At 43.0% G+C, this 17,611-nt stretch overlaps 1 protein-coding gene across 2 annotated transcripts in view; it reads left to right on the top strand.

Moving 5' to 3' along the window:
• Positions 1 to 17,367, top strand: part of RCAN2 (regulator of calcineurin 2) — a 78,751-nt gene extending 61,384 nt beyond the window's left edge. For both annotated transcript variants that reach the window (XM_084514415.1, XM_084514416.1), the window contains 3 exons: positions 1,240 to 1,413; positions 3,467 to 3,638; positions 10,210 to 17,367. In XM_084514415.1, coding sequence (XP_084370541.1) covers positions 1,240 to 1,413; positions 3,467 to 3,638; positions 10,210 to 10,370 — 507 coding nt within the window. In that variant the 3' untranslated portion in view covers positions 10,371 to 17,367. The remainder of the gene's footprint in view (positions 1 to 1,239; positions 1,414 to 3,466; positions 3,639 to 10,209) is intronic.
• The last annotated feature ends 244 nt before the right edge of the window (positions 17,368 to 17,611 follow it).

The raw sequence follows: 17,611 nt of genomic DNA, 5'->3' as shown, positions 1-17,611 counted from the left end.
AGCCCCTACCCATTAGCCACTCTAAGAGATAAGAAATTATTTTCCTCCATGAGAACAGAAGTCACCTAAATACGTAAGAAAGTGCTTATTTGCAGATATATCAGAGCACACATGAGGTTATTTCCCACCTGACACAATAGCCTTCAGTGGATGAAATATTTCAAACAGGTTTTTTTGCAGGATGAAGAACTCCTAATAAAAGGGATTTTGTTCTGGTTGATTCCCCATCTTCTAAGACTTCAAGTCTTGACTGCAGATGTTAAAATACTAGGACTTCTTGTGGTCCTCGCTGGATGGCAGCCTCAGGTCTGAGGAAGCACAAATGTTAGACTCCGTAATAACCACTCCTTTTTGGTCTTAACATTTATGAATGTTTGCTTGTGTGCATGAAAAGACCCGTGCAGGTATCAGAGTTAAGGTCATCAGGTTCATTTGATGATGTGATCCTAGTCGGTGTGCCCGTAGCTTACAGAGAAAACAGAGGGAGTCTGATCCTCCAGGGGTGCTACCGTACCTCGAATTCCTGCTGATGTCCAGATCCAGAGATTTGGTATTTCTCAGACCTCTCTCACAGTGTTAAAATATCCTTATTTGCGTCACGTGCTTTTGGACATGCTGTTCTGTAGCGCAACATTTTTAAGCCTGAAATTTGTCTTTGGGCCAGGTCGCTGTTTCCAGCCATCGAATCGTTTTTTCCTGCTGCTACGCCGACTCTCAAGGACTAGGTCTATATCTGCTCTAAGCATCTAAATGACAAAACATCCAGAAAAAAATGTAATATGCAATGCAAAGCGAGACCACAGTGCTGATTTGAATGTAGCCCTCAGTTCCAGCAGGCCTGGCTGTGTCTGCTGACTCCGTTGTCATTCTGCACAGTGTTTGCTTTTGTACAGATGAGATCAGTCGTCTGGTATTCTCAGCCTTCTGCCCTTTTCAGCCTCATTTCATGAAGCGCTATGCCATCACCGTCTTGCTCAACTTTTATGAGAAGTTCAATAGCCGGTGGGTTCTCAATTTGAAAACTGCTTCCCTCAAACATTTTCCAGAGGTCAGCACTTTTCAGCCCAATGCTTTTCCCTAACTTCTTTTCGCAGAGCCCTTATTCACCCGTGGACAGCCACCCCCAAGGCTGAAACCTGCTGATTAAACTGTCCTCCTCAAGTTCCAGATCATGTTTGAACAGACTGATGTGACAGAACACCAAGTTAATCTTCACTGTTGTTTCTTTTTCATTTGCAGGAGAAATTTGAAGGCTTGTTCCGTGCCTACGATGACTGTGTGACATTCCAGCTGTTTAAGAGCTTCAGACGCGTGCGGATAAATTTCAGTAGTCCCAAATCAGCCGCTCGTGCCAGGATAGAGCTGCACGAAACACAGTTCAGAGGGAAGAAGTTAAAGTTGTATTTCGCACAGGTAATGAAATCTCATATCTACTTCTGTGTTAGTGCATAGCTTTTATAGAAATATTGTACAATAAAGCTGAATAAAAGCAATAAAAGTTTCTCCCTTGCCCAATATTGGTGCTAAAAGATTACTCAAACATCCTTCTGTTGCGTGAGCTGTACTTGCCCTGCGGGTCTACAGTTAATTTAAAGGACCACTTGGGACCCAGGTTGCTTATTCAACACACAAGTTACATAGCTTAGAACTGATTTACAACATCTGGTATTTGCTGTGGGTAACTTTCTAGCCATAAAAGAAAAAAAAATAAAAGGCAGTAAAGTATGTAAGGTCATAAAAGAAGTAGGGCTGAATTATCTGGCTGCAGCCCTGAGCCACAGTTAGGCTTTCTCCAACCATTTTTTCCCTAACTAAATAGATGCGTGAATTTTCTAAAAGAGGAGCTCATTAATTTCAAGTAAAAGGGAGAAGATAGTAGGGAGAAGAATGCCTCCAGCTTGGGGGAGATAAGTGATCATATCCATCACTTTCTACTTGAAAGTAGAAAACGAAGGTCCGATTCTTCTTGACCAAGGGAGAGAGAATTTGCATCTCCCAGCCAGGAACCAGAAAGATGAGGGAGCTTGAGAGCCTTGACCACCACCTCTTCTAATCGTATTTTAATAAATAGCCGTGGTCAGTGTGGCTTGTGGGATACTCACCAGTGCCTGTAAGTAATGGGAGTGTGCTTTAAGCTGCCAGATAGAGGCCTTAGGTTAAGGGCAGGCTCATTTGAAGATCTTAATTAAGCAAAGAGGCTGTTAAATTTTGAATCTCTGCAGCTGGGGCAGGATTGGAGCTGCTTTGAGCCTAGGCAGAAGCAGAACCTTCTCAGGAAGATGGGAAACTGCAGCACTGAAAACCCCAATATGCTTAACAGGTTAGATGGTTCAGAAGATTTTACAGCTGGATTTAGGTGTTGAAAATCTACCTTGATCCCATTTTAAAGGCCCTTAACTCCTAGATATGGCTCAGATATTTTTTTTTTCTGAAAGGTTTTAAAACCTGCTGGTAAACAGACTGGGGAGTTGTTTCACTCTAGTTGAACAGTCAAGAGATTAACAGGAAATTTGAGATAATCCAAGAAAAAGAGCAACTTGCATAACAATGATTCCTCTCCATATCCAAGCTGTTTTCCTGCAAAACCATTTAGGTATCTGCACCATGTTCTCCAGTGCATTCAATCTTAAAAGAGCTTACTAGTTGTGTCCAGGGAATGAGTTTGTGGAAGCAGCACAGTGTCTGGAGTAGTGTGTGTTTGTATGGCCGTGAGCCAGAATGAATCAGCACTTCCAGACCTAGAAATTCTGGGGAACGTGAAGTGGAGAGACCCAAACTGGGCTTTTGCAGAATCCATTCAGAAATAGCAGGGTGTTTATCTTGAACTTGCTTTCATGTAAATGCAGTTCATTGCTTCTGGGCCCGAGTTGGTTTTAAACTTGCTCAGGTATGCCTGTAGCTGTGCTGTAATTCGTTTATGCTGAGGTTTCTTTAATAGAAAAAAAAGGAGCAAGAATTAAACTAGGGAAGTTAAGATAGAAATAAAATGAGTATAATTAGTTGCAAACAACTAAGGAACACGATAGATTCCTTTATCACATCAACTAAAGAAACCAAATAGTCGGAAAGTTTCTGAAATTCCTGCCTTGGTGCAAGAATTACTGGTTTCTAATCTAATGCCTGCTCTTATTTAGGACTGTAAGCAAGCAGATCACAACAATACCATTTTAGCCTCAGAAGTCTCTTACCATGCAACTGTGGGTACCAAAGCTTTGCTCTTATTCTCAGAGAACATACACGATAGGCACAAACATTGTAGCTTTGCTCATGTAACAGCCCCCCGCAGTGTATTTACTGTAGAGGAACCATCTGTAAGGTTGAGGGGAAAATTCATCTGCAGGCCTTGTCTGCTGAGACTGATGCTGAAACCCTGCCTGGGTGGCATTTGGTATTAGAAGTGCATGATTTGAGTAATCATTCCATTTCCCCATCACAAACTAAACAGTGTATTTGTTATGCTTTAAAGATTCAGACCTCTGAGACAGATGGAGACAAGCTTCATTTGGCTCCGCCACAGCCTGCAAAACAGTTTCTCATCTCGCCTCCAGCCTCCCCACCTGTAGGGTGGCAGCCAATCGATGATGCAACGCCTGTCATCAACTACGACCTCCTTTATGCAGTTTCTAAGCTAGGACCAGGTAAGCCTGTGGTCCTTGTGTGAAAAAAATGTTGGGCAAAACCAAATGAGAAATCGCAGCGTGGAGGATAACTCGAGGAGGCTGGGGTAAAGCCTGTAAACTGGATTACAGCTTTGGATTTAAGTTGACGCAGACCAACTGGTTCTCTGCTTGAAAATGAGCTTTACTTTAGGTACATACATAATTATATCTTATCTGCAGCTTGTAAGTGTTGTTTGCGTAGCAGATCAAACTTGCTTGCACAATTTATTCTTGTGCTTGTTGTTCTGTTTCGCTGAGACAACTGATGGTTTGTGTAGGGACTGGACAAATGCTTGTCCATGAGTAGAGTATCTGCTTTAAATCACACCTGCTCCGTACGGTATTTCAAGATGTGGTATACTTCATCAAGTGTTTAAGCATCACTGCATCACCAACAGAGTGGAGAATCTCTCATGGTAACAAGTCTGTAGAGAGAGGACTGCCACTCCCCAGCCCCAGCAGGATTGCTCTGTTGGGACTGTTTTCGCTTGAGGATGGTGTGCAGAAGGCACGGGATAAGTTGTAGCATCCATCAAAGAATGGATATAAATGCAGAGAGACTTTGTTCTGTCTTCAGCTTATGCCAGGAACTGAAGCTAGCTGGGATTTCTGAGGCAGTGCTTCCCCTCAGAAAATGCTTATCTGATGAAACCAATGCTTTTCATCGGAGAGGATTACTTTTGATTTAGTTGTCATCTTTACAAAAAGTTCTCATTGAATGCTGTTAAAGCATCCCTTTTAAAATGTTCAAAATGGAAAATGTCCCCGTTTCAGGCCCGAGTTAGAAATCAGTCTAATTTACATTCATAACCTGTAAGGAAAAAATGGCATGTTAAATCACCTTCATACTGAAACAAACACTTTAGATCCCACCTAATAACAATTGTGGGGGTCAGCTCATGAAAAATAGAGTTTATTTTTGAATTTCTTGTGGGATATGAGGATTGGTTTCTTCCTGGCTGTATTAAAGATGCTGTGTTCATGTTTTGCGAGTAGCTGCCAGTTGCAGACATCTCATCATCTGGGCAATTGTGTGACTGCACCCACCAACAGAATGCATAGGGTGCAGGAAGATGCTTCCTGATTCGGGAGGTTTGCAGGATCTTCTTGTATCTTTTCCTGATGGGATCTCTCACGGGGGCAGAATAGGAGATTCCTGTATTTTATTTATTTCCCTTCAGCAGGAAAGCCCGTAGAAAAAGACTGTCAGGTCTAACTCTTTGTACTACATTGCAGATTATTGCTTCCAGAATTGATGCTTTGCTTCTAAACTGCTGAATAAAAGGAAAACAAAAAACTCCTTTTTTTCCTTTGATGCAGCAGTGTTATAAATGGAAACATGTAAACGAATTCCCTAGCTAGCTGGGTAATAAATCAATTGCTGTTCTAGAGCAGTGGAATGTGAAATATCACTCATTGTTCCACACCCTGGGACAGCTTTGCGTGAAGGTCATATTCGCCCTTATTTAAGGAGCCTGCAGGGAGCGATATGAAAAGTCATTGTGTGCTCTCTTCTTTCTATTTTTAGCACTTGTTAGAGAGATCAATTTTAGTTAACTGCAGTGGCGGCTTTAAAATAGTGTTGCAGTTCTCAGTCGTGCATTTGCTATGTTTAGAATTTCATTGAAAAACAAACGCCGCCAAAGCTCATTTCTCTGTATCACAGCAGTACAACATGCTGCTAGACATCAGCTAACACCATTAACCTTAGGTAAGTTCATTCTTTTCATTCAAACAACGCAATAAAAAATATAACTGTGGCTTAACTATCCAAAAAAAATTGCTCATTGGCACAGTTGTGTGCGTAAGGCAGAATGTTAGAGCCTGAGTTCTGTGTCTGTAATCTGTGAGGAATTTTTAAAACACGCTGATGTGTTAAAATTAATATCTGAGGACCGGCGAAAAGCAGTTAAGCATCTAAGTAGCGAACAGATTTTTATGTGCCCTCAGCACAAGGTGATTTTTACTCTCCTGCCTTGCTGGGAAGGTAAGGCACACTGCTGGGACACGGAGCTGTACATCCTTACCTATTCCACGAGTACAGGTCATCCCCTTCCACAGTGCCTGGCCATAACCACCCTAGCCACAAGATGGAAGACTCGATCTATCCCTCGGTACAAGCCTGAGAAATCCACTCCAGAGTAAAACAACCAGGCAAGAATTAGTTAACAGCTTTGCAGCGTGCTGTTCTTTTCCTAGCTGTTTTTTGCGGGTGTCTCTTTGCAGCCTCGTGGCTGCAGCAAGGACTGTCTGGCACCTCCACAGTCTAATGGCAAGGATTTATTTTTCCAGTCCACCAAGGAAGCTGGATGTTGGTCCTCCTGCATTAAACTGAGTTCAGTGAGGGTGCATTTAGGGAGGATCTTGGGATCTTAGGGAGGACCTTGGCATGTTTATTTACTTTCTGGTTGATTGGTGTAGATTTTCACTTTCTGCACGTGTAGAGATTGAGCTTCAAGCGAGCGGAGCAAACAGCTCGGTCACTGAGCCAGGAACCTCTGCCTGCTTCTGACCGCTAGCCTGCCATTTCTTCAGTACATTGCAAACAGAGAAGTGTGATCATTAATCTTCCTGATGAAAACCACGTCCGCTGTTGCGAGAACTTCCAGTAGGGGAACAGCGATGAAGATGCAGAGCGATGGCACTGACCCGGGGTGGCAGATTGGCCCTTCGCCTCTCAGGCCCAGGCAGTGTCTGTGCCTGGCCTGCTTTTGACCTGGCTCTTCCCTGCACTTACCACCCACCAATTTGTTGTCTAATCTAGGCTCTTGTGTGTTTTACAAGGTCTTAGCTGCTTCCCACCGTGAAACACAGGAAATAATTTTACATGAGAAATATTTGCAAGAGGGGAAACGGCTCTGCAGCTCTGTGCATACTACTTGTGCATACCTACCCCCCTCCCGACATGTGTATTTCTTCTTTCCTTCCCCATTACTGCTTTTTGGTCTCTTTCAAACCTGTTACCCCAAATTCTCCACAACCTGTTCCTCCCTACAGCTCGCTTTCACAGCCTCAAGCCCTGTTCAAAGGACACTGCAGGCCAGCAGACCTTACAGACAGGCTGGTACCAGGTTTGGTTCTTTCCACATCTCCCAGTCCTCCACCTTTGCACCTCCTAAATGCCCTCGAGCTACCCTCCAGGTGATGGAAAATACCTTTCACACTCTGAAAGCATCATTCTGGATGTGTTCTGAAGAGCTACAGGCAATGGCTTCTTCCGTGCTCACAAGGGATAAACAAGTTTACAAGTTCTAGAAGCACCACCCGCTATCTGCACCATATTATTTGTAAAGCACGTGGATGGAGGGACTACAAAAGGAGTGTGTTTTTGTGCTGCTAATGACATATTTAACATGGGGTGGGCAGCTCTGAACCCATTAACCTCTGATCATGAGTCGGAATCAGGGATGAGTTAGCTGCACAATATCATTACCCGTCCTTCATTATTAATTAAGTGTATGAACGTTGTCTTTGCTGGACAGAAGAGCCTCATTAGACACGAGATGCACCGGCAATGAAAGGTCACAGTGCTGATACACAGAGGGGTAGGAAATCACCTGCCATTATTTTTAATTCTGAAATATCATCAGTTGCTTTTGTGCTGTGCTTGTAGTCATCCTTTGTGCATTACCCGAGGCTGCGGGTTTGCTTCACGTGGTCACTGAAGGTCATGCCAAGTGCCACGAAAGCAGGTAGACTCATTGTCAAAGGGAGAAATTTCCAACTCATCTTTTTTTTCTTACGCCAAGCAAATAAACAGAGGAACACCACTGCAGTTTTCAAGGGGTTTTAAGGAATATTTTCGGGCAACTTAATATGATTTATGTGCCACAGCTTAACTCTTCCCTGTATCATATCCTGAAGGCAGAGTTTAGATGTTGGAGCATATTTGATAAATTCGGTGATATTTTTCTGAATAAATTTACGTGAGTGTTCATTATTGTCTCAGCTCCACAAATACTTAAACAACTTATTAAGGGGTGGAGGTGGCTGAAATACTGCGGGAGGAGAACAAGACCTCTTCCCCAAGAGTCCTTTGAGGAGTTCTCCAGGCAAGTGTGAGGAGCAGGAATGATGGGGCAAGGTAGGGGCTGAGAAAGTGAAGGTCGTATAACAAACAGCATCGGAGAGACAGCTGGATGAGAGCATCAGGCAGACGTTGCTGAGTCTTGACCATCTTGCTTAACCCAACCTGCTGCCCTTAGCTTGGGACAGCCCTGTAACTCAGAGGGAAGGAGTAATCTGGCTGTATCGGTTGGATTTGTATTTTTGCATTTATTACCTCAGTATTTTCCTGCAAGCAGCACGTTTAGGAACAAGGTGCAGCTGTATAAGCGTCCCCTGTTTACTCTCGTCCTGTTCCCAGCTCAGCCATAAAAAAGGTTTTCTGCATCTCGAGCCGCAGTTCTGCAGGCATGAATAATTGTGAGTAGAGAATCGAGTCTGCAGCTCGTTTATGCTCAGAAATAACTGCCTTAAAACCCCAATTTAGGAGTGCCTCACATTTTGATTCGCAAAGTGACATTAATTGCTGTTGCAGCCGCTTGTGCCGGAGGCATCCGAATACTTTCCCCTGCGCCTGCGCTTATTCCCACTGCTCTTTCACAGTGGCGAGGCTCCTTGCGGGAAGGGTCTGAGCGGTGAAAGGACGTGGCATTTGACCTGGGGTCGTTCCCTTTTTAAGAGGGCGGTGAATCTGATTTCCTCCGCACGAGGAGAGGGCCTGGCTTTGTGTGTGTGCAGCGCTGCAGAGCCGCTGGGAGCTGACAGTGACCAATGGAGCCCTCGGAGCCCGGCTGGCAGCATTGACGTCAGCCCATCGCTGAGAAATTAGCCGAAGCCCGCGGGGAAAATAGGCAAAGAAAAACCATATAATTTCTCATCGCAGCACAACCAAGCCATTTCTCTTTTTATATTTTAGCCTATCAGCGAGACCTGCAATGCTTTGCTCAATTTGGATTTGGAGGAGAGGCTGCCAAAAATAGAGCAGTTAAATGTCAACATTAATGGTATCACAGCGGTAAAATATTTCGCACAGCAAGATGCCTGACTTATAGCTATTATTCAGGAGCTGCCTCCTATTTTTTAGGCAAAAATGCAACGTGTTCTCTCGTCCTCTAGTCCCAAGCCAGTCAGTCTTATTTGGACTGAGAATTTTTCAGCACAAATAGCAATGATGACAATCGGTGTGTGCTAATGCAGACCTGCAGCACCTTCCTAGCATGCATTGCTCTGCCACGAAGCTGGGGATAAATACAAGTCCAAATTAATAACTCAAGCAAGCTCCAAGTGCTTTGAGGTGGGGAGTGCCATCCCACTTCCATTGTACAGCACCTGGCACCGTCAGTGCCTGCCTGCAATGCAGGAGCTGCTGTACCACAAGTACAGGTCAGCTAGATATATCGGGACCTTCCTCCGCCTGCAAAATCCTTCCTCATCACAGACTATTTTGCAGGCAATATGTAGTGGCTTTGGAGCAGCCTTATGAAAAAAATCCAAGCTGCCATGTAAAATCCAAGCTGCGTGGTCATTGTCGCCCTATCTGAACTTGAAGCCAGCTTGTGGGGCCGGGAGATGAGATGACAAATAGTCCAATTTATAACAGCACATTACCTGGAGTGGTTTCTAGTTGTCAGTGTCTGTCCCTTCTGAAAGAGCCGTGCATCCTGTCAGAAATGTTAGGACTTTTTTTTTCCTTTACAGTCTTAATTCCTCGTCATTTAATAACCAGTACCACTCACATGGACTGAATGCTGGCCTGAAAGTCCCGTGTCTGATCCTCATTTTCCTTTGTGTATTTATTCAGGTAACCTCACTGCACCCATTTCCATTTTAGACATACTCAGCTTCCTCCTTGGAGTACTGGGTGCGGACTAAAAGAAGGAATTTAGGCAGTTTGAAAATCTGATTTCTAATGTTTAAGCCTTTAGCCTGGTAGTGAGCATTTACAGTCTGTACTCTAATCTTATCTACAGAGACGGAATTTGTTAGAGCCCCAGGTAAGGAGCCTTGAATCTCTAAATCCATCTGGTATCTGTGTCTGTATTTATTTGTGGAGATCCCTTTATAGGCAGCTCCATTGGACCAAGTTTTGATGTTTCAGTCTGGAGCTGACAAGCTGCAGAATCCAGTGGACCTTCAGGTGTTACCTGAGCCATTCTAGACTGAAAGAAAAAAATGTATCCCCACCCCAGCGGGTCTGACATACAGCTTCAGAGCAGATATTTGAGGTTCAGTCCTAGTCCCTCTTCTGACCCAGGAACTTCAGCGTTCTCTCTTCTCTCCATGCATTTCTTTCTAGTGCCATTGGCCACTACTACTGGTGCAAAACACCAGTGCAAACACCAGTGGTTTTTCACTTCTAACTGGTTTTCATATGCTGTGATAGTAGGTATGATGTAGCAGGTATGATGTAGCCATGCCTACCCTCACCTACAGGTAGGAGCAGCACACGAACATCTGCCCTACGTGGCTGTAGGAATCTGAAAGTGCCATGATCTGTGCTGCTTCTCAAACTGTTGGCCTTTGATCTCTTTTTCTCTGCTTCCAGGAGAGAAATACGAGCTGCACGCAGGAACAGAATCCACTCCCAGCGTGGTAGTGCACGTCTGCGACAGCGACATGGAAGAAGACGAGGACCCAAAGAATTCTCCAAAGCCAAAAATCATTCAAACTCGGCGCCCTGGTCTGCCACCTCCTGTATCTAACTGAGCCTCTCCAGCAGAAGCAGCACTTCTCTCCTCCAGCACAGCTCTTGTGGTTTTCTGTTTGCTTTATTATTATTATTTTTATTTTTATTTTTGAAAGGCAGCCATCGCCTTTTGAGTACCAGGACATTAAGCTCATGGAAATCCCTTCTCAGTAATCAAGCCTATGTAACAAAAGGGCTAGGAAAAAAAAAAAAAGATCTTTGTAATATGTAACCATATCACACACCAACTGATAGGTTTGCTGGAAAGGACAAAACAAGGCTGAAGCAGGGAGGGGTTTGGTCTGAGGATTTTCCACAGCTGTAATTTGCATGCTGGAATGCCACCACCAGAGAGATCGGTCGTGGTGGGTGATTGGGCTGATATCAGGCTTGATATTGAAACTCCCAGAATACTTGCTGCTGCCCTTCATCAAGGAGCCTGCTTCTCTGCCCTCAGTTCCCCAGCAGACCTCAGTTTGTTTTTATTTTTTTTCCCTTTTATCTCTTTTTTTTTAAGGGGAGAAGGCGTGAATTGTTTTTAATCCAGCAGTTTGGTGGCCTTTTGACCCTCTGTATTTTTTTTTTAAGGAATATTTTCCTTGCAACCTTTTTAGAAACAGAAAAACACCCACTTCCACCAACAGCTGTAGAGTGAACCGGTCCTTGATGGTGGTAGGGATGCGACACCGAGCTCTCTGGGCTGAGGGGAGAGGCAGCAGCTTGCTGAAGGGTTTGGGGTCTTTCAGTAAGGAGGAGGGAGACAGAATATCGGTGAGGATTGTCATTTTATCTTCCCTAAAGGTCTGAGTGGTACTTCTCTCTGAGATTGAGGAAGAAAGAGAACCTGTCTGCTCATTTAAGATGGGATTCATTGCTCTCTGTCATAGCTGTAAGTTCCAGTAACGATTAAGGCTGAATGCTTTCCTAGTGGTGTGTTGAATAGCCCTGAAATGTAGTAATTACTTGTACATCCCTAACAATCAGTCCCTTTCCCTCCCTGTTTCCTGTGCTTTAAAGCCCTTCTTGAGCTGTATGCAGTTTGGGTTTGTGGAGGTGAGGAGAGGTTAGCTGGTGTTCTTTTGTTTTTCTTTTCCTTTCCTTATTTTTTTCTTTTTCTTTTTTTCTTTTCCTTTTTTTTTTTTTTTTTTTTTTTTTTTTAGGCCAAAGAAAACAGGACCATAATTACACACTTGAAATTAGACTGCATGCAATCGAGTCCCCTTTTTTCACTCTGTCCTGCATGTTTCTTTCACTTGCAATGTATACTGGGTTACAGAAATCGTTTTGTGTTTTCGTCATGGCCGACAGCAGACAGACACTGGATTCCCTGTCTGGTAGACCTTCCATGATGATTTTTTTTTTCATGTGTATTTGTCATTTTGAGAACATATTTTCTAGACATTTGAGCTCAGATTTTGCATATACTTAAGCATGCGCTTAATTTATGCACATGAGTAGTTCCACTGAAATTAATACTGCAGAAAATTGAGCATATGTGTACGATACAGTGGGATTTTTAAGCTAATTAGCTGCAGCTGTACTCCTGAAAATGACTGTACAATGGCACAGTGAGATTCCAAGGTTTAAACTCTTTTGCAAGTTAAAATAAGCATATAAATCTTGGAAGCTCAGTCTAGGATCGGAAAAGACAGCTTAGGCTCTGTAATCAAGATTTTTCTCATAAAACCTAATGACCAGGGTTGTGAGGGAGGGTTCCTTCCCCCCCCCTTAGTGATGCTACAAGCTGCGGAAAGGTCAAGTCACCCTTGTCGTGGTATTTGTTGGCTCTGCAGTACTTCCAAGAAGAAAAGTGTGTTGCTTTATCAGTGGAGACAGGAGATGCCATTCTCGATCTGCATGGGGAGGACATTTTGAGAAGTAAGGACTTTCCATTCTCCTATAGTTTGTTCTCTGACCACCACAGCCCCCTGAAATAATTCCTGTTGAAGTTAGTGCTTTACTTAGCGTGTATCTATAACGTGATAACTGTTAATACTTTATTGACATCGTCGTGTGTGTGTTACACTAATAGAAGCACGTTAAATACAGCAGAGGCTGAACCAAAATGGGGCTTTAGGATCTCCATGATATCTGAGTAAAGTTGTCTTCAAGTATCTCCTTAGAGGTGTCACTTGGATTATTTTTCAGTGATGCACTTAGAGTTGATTTAAATAAATCATTTGTTACCCATTGTCCTAGGACTCGAATTTGATGTTCCTATCGAAGATACCTTCACAGGCCACCTGCGGTATTTCAGGAGTAACACCACTGTCTGGTTTGAGAACATATAGAACGCTGAACCATTGGTTTTAGACTAATATCAACAGGGAGAGTAAGATCTAAATGCTTAAGATTTTTTTTGTTGCTATGTGCCGTATGACAGAAATTCGTGGCCACATCCTCAGCTGATGTCAGTGACCAGAGACCTCCAGAGTTGATGCTTTTGATTTTTTACATGTCAAAATGTCAGGGCTGAATCTAGTCCTTATATCCATGTACTCAGACTTTGGAGAGATTGGTTCTGAACTGTGGAATTTGGCCTCCAGTGATGTAAAAGTACACTGCAAATAAAGCACTGGGTCTTAAATGTTCTTTCCCCAAAGTGCATTTACAGAGAGATTTAAAAACGGGTCCGATTCAATGACTGCTCTTCATAAACTACATAGCACTACCCAGGAGGGAGCAGAGCATAGCTTTATTGATTAAAGCACAGAAACAGAAAGGCAGTTACAAGCCTGAAAATGCAGAAGCCTGTTGTAATTATGATAAACATTTATATCTCACCGTTATACAGTTAAATATGGTCATCATAGATTATTCCACAGTACCTGAAAAAAAATTATGGCCCTGTCCTGAAAGTAACAGCATTTGCGACTCTCCTAAGAGAACCTGGTATTTTGCTAACAGCTGTTTCTTGTCTGGTACGAAAGGCTTCCTTCAACAAAATGCTGACCATCTGGGAAAATAAACGTCCTATTTAATTCAGTAGTTCCCAGACACAGCCCCCGCTTCGGTGGGAATCTTCTGTGTAGCATCCACCAGCTCAGCCCCTGTGACTTGCACTTTTCCTAGGGTGTCCACAGTGCTGAAGTACTCTCCTGTAGCAATATAAATAGGAGTGAAATCTGTGTTGTTACATTGCAGTTTGTGCACGGTGACATAGCTGATGTCCCTTTTATTGCCCTTCCCGAGCCTGGGCAGCGATGTGCTGGGGCCCTCTGCTGGGTGGCTGCTGCTGCTGCTGGCTGGAAATGAAAGCAGGAATTACTAATGACTTCCTCAGTGCAGCTAACAGCACGGAAACGTTTAAAATGCACGGAGAAAGGGCGGCTTGGAACCTGCTTTTTCATTTTCAGATCAGAAGGATACGGAATTTCTGTGGCCTTGATTTTTGTACGTAAGCTAATACAACACCCCCCTTCCCAGCCCAGCTGTACGACTCTCCTACACTTTGTTTTCGTCAAGAAAACACAGCAAGAGCATCCCTTCCTCAACCTTAGCAAGAATACAGGCATATTTACTGTAAAAATGTGCCCAATAGATATATTGCAGTCCATTTCTTTAACAGTTATTGGCTCTATATTGGCTTGGGGGAGGGGGGAGAGGTTGTTTTTATTCTGTTCTTTTTCCCCCCTACACTCAGCAGCAGTGAAAAAGCTTTCTGCAAAAAGACTGTTCTTTGTACAGAGTAAGTGACAACCGTCCTGCGAGACCTGATTGCAGTGGTACGTCTGAGCACTGTGACAAATTACGTTAGCTTTTCCCTTACGGTGTACATACCATCAAAGTATTCCATTGAGTCATGTTTTGTAGGAGTGTTAAAAAGCTACTGGCTAATTAACCACTTTTACACCTGTGTAATTCAGAGCTTAGTTTCAAAAATAAATGTGGCAACAGTATTTTTGTGTTCTGTTTGTGCTGGCATTTTGAAAAGCAGCACCTAAAAGACGTAAACCACGTTAAACCGACTGGGGTGATACATGCCACTGCTCTCTTAACTGGTAGAACTGAAAATGCTGAAATGTTTGACAGAGGTCAAACTCTGTTTCAGTTGAAATTAAAAAAAATGTGGACAAAATAACCCAGTGATTGACAGGATATGCCAATTCCATTTTAAACTGCTGCAGTTTCACTGAGTGGTGTGAACTTGCGCTGGTTTGCTGTGGGTTTGGCTGGGTGTATGCAAACAAAGACTATAGCATGGTCCCGGGTGAGAAAAGCACATCTCTGGCAGACAAAGGGGCTCTTTCTTTGCTAAAGAATGATAAATACAGTGGGCATCAGTTTTTGACTAAGGAACATGGCATCCAACTAATGCCGAGGCTGTGGGAAAAGTTCTATTAGCATTAATCATTACAAAAATTGGAAACGACTCTTTGTAGTGTCTTGTGTTAATTTGTACTGGATCTTCTAAATTATCGGAATGCAGGAGATGAGTTTGTTGAGTAACTGTCTCATGAAGTTCTTCTGTTTGATCTTATGACAACCTCCACTTAGTTATATAAAAATAAAGTTAAATAAAAAAATCTGGGTGTCCAGCTGAAAAGACCCAGTTTCTCGAGGGATCATTATTCATGATTCTGAAAATTAGATTTCTTTAACACATCTCGTTGGAAATGTAAGCTCTAAGCTCACTGATTCCTTTTGAAAAGACAGGCCTTAATACGTGTTTTGATTAGAACAAGTGTTAATAGCCATCTCTTTATAGAGTCCTTTAGAGATAAAAGGAACTGTAGAAGGCCTGATTATTCTTCATGTTTGAGCGACAGATGAGTTTTCTCCAACCACTGTAAGGTTCTGTATCAGATGGGGTTGAAATCTTGCATTGCCTATGTGGCTTCTCCATCGTGCTTGGCACTGGACACGACACCTGGAAATAAGTTTCGAGGCTTCAGCTGTAAGCAGTAGGGAGCTGCGTGGCCAAAAGGATCTCAAACTGAGCTTCGAGGAAATCATGGCTATATACGTATGGCTTGGGTACGCACTTAATTTGTACCCACAAATAGGCAATATTTATTTCTACCGGGCATTTGGGCATGCAAGTGATAATGTGCAACCCAATCCTGCATGACGCCGAATAATGGGAGCTCGAGGTATTTCTCCCAGCTGCAGCAGGCGTGGCTCATGCCTTGACTGCTTGACAGCTGAAGCTCTGTAGACTTCATTACTGATAGTGTGACTATTGCTGTTCCTTGAACAACCATTTATTTTGTTTAATTTTGTTCTAAAGTTAGAGTCAAAGCTAGAGAAGGGGTGAGTTCAGAATGCATTGAAGGTCTGGAGTCCACACTACAGCTCTGTAATGGGGTCTGTAGTTACCAGCTCACCTCCCGATGAGCAGCCCAGCTTTTCCAAATGGATTCAGCAGCTCACAGGGGTCGAGTCCTTCATTATTTTACTGCCCAGTGATGAAATCTGTAGGTATGGCTACAAATAGGCTTACTGAAACAGCTTGCTTGAAGGGAAGGCAGTATCTATCACGGATCTTGGGGACTGGAACCAGCTGTCTGTGGATGAGGGTAGATGAGAAAGCTATTACAGATACCCTGATCAAAGTCAGAGTGCTTTTAGATTGCCCCTCTAAGCAATCTTTACTGAATTTTCTTTTGCTCCTTCAATGTGTACATTTTAACACAAAGCATTTAGCCACTTTTTGCCTTCTATCGTGTATTAATTAGTATGAATTTAAGACCTCTGCATTTCCTCAATTCCCCTCTGCCCAAGGAATCACATTTAGTTCTGTTGTACCACAAAGCAAAACCAGGTATGGATTGAAGTCCCAGACAGACCCTCACACTCATCCTAATGCAACTCTCTTGAATTGTGTTAGTAAAAAGACCCAAACCAAACCAAGATGTGTTTTTTCTTGTTTTAGCACATCTGTGAGGAAGTTCAGCAGTTTTCATTATTCTAGGCTCCTCTGAAAAGGAAATGCTTCTTCTACAGTGAGCTGTGCTCTATTTTTAAATACATTTAGACTGCTGCATTCAGGGGTAAAATTACAAGGGAGGAAGTGTTGTAAAAGCTCTTTCCCACATGCCTTTTGACATGTCAGGTGTATTTGGTTCAGAGGGGAGGGGAGCTTGCACTGGAGGCAGAATAGAGGTAGCACTCCTCATGCAAAGGCAAGAGCCCCGAACTGTCTTCACTGCAGAGATGCTCAGAAAGCATTTAAAAAACAACAAACAAATAAAAAACCACTTTAATTCATCTCTTCCCCCTTTTGTCAACTTGTTAGTTGCTACAAAGAGCTTCTAGGGCTGCGGTATGAGTCACCTGTGGATCCTTTTAATGCAGGACTGGGCACTGGTGCAGTGGCTGCAGATCCTAGAATTTGGGACGTTTGTAGGTGAGATTCTTGCTAGAGTAAAGATGAAAAGTGCTGAGCAGCCTCAAAGTTAATGGAAAATGAGGGCATTCAGGACCTTAAGACAGACTTCAGGATTTAAATCCATCTAATTGAGAGCTGTATTAAGAAGGGCCCATTGCTGTCCCTGAGCCAGGGGCTTCCTCACTCACCTCGGTAAGAGTATCTACCAAGCAGGATTAAAATTCTCTATTATCACACACCAGAACAGCAGCCTTGTTTTAACAAATCATTGTAACTGATCATTAATCTTGTACGAGAAAGTTGTGTCCACATTAGTGTCAGAGAGATGTGTTCTCTTCACTGTTCGGTTAATGGAGGTGAATGTTCTGAATCCATTTTGGAGCAGAGTTTTTGTTCAGAAACTTTTGAAAGGAACGTCATCTGTAATGATGGATGGGTCCTTAAGTGTCGACTTGGCAACTTGTCCTACTGTGGGTAGCTGCAGAAATATTTCATGTATGTTGTTGTAGACCTAAAAACATTAATCATGTTCTCATTCAAGTGTCTGCATTTCTGACACAGATGTGACATATCTGTATATATTATAAATCAATACTATTTTTAACCACATATTTTGTACAAATATTCACATTAGCTCTGTACTTCAGTGAAAATCTATTATGGTATTAAACATTTTGGTGGAATTAGCAGACTCGTTGTCTATGCTTTATTTGCATTTTGTATGTATTAAGTGGATGATTTATTTCTTGCACCCAAGACAAGTACTACTATTTCCAGGCATTAAGAACAACACCTTAAATCCCCATACACCCATACCTCTAGTGACTAATTCCAGCCACTGCCAAAGTGTGCAGGTCTCTACTGCAGCATCTCAGCCCCTTGATCCAAGTGATGGAAGGCCAAAATTCAGGTTGAACTAACAAATGTGAG

This window comes from Aythya ferina, assembly GCF_964211825.1.
Source record: "Aythya ferina genome assembly, chromosome: 3".
Lineage (NCBI taxonomy): Eukaryota > Metazoa > Chordata > Aves > Anseriformes > Anatidae > Aythya > Aythya ferina.
This window is presented reverse-complemented; position numbering and strand designations above follow the sequence as displayed.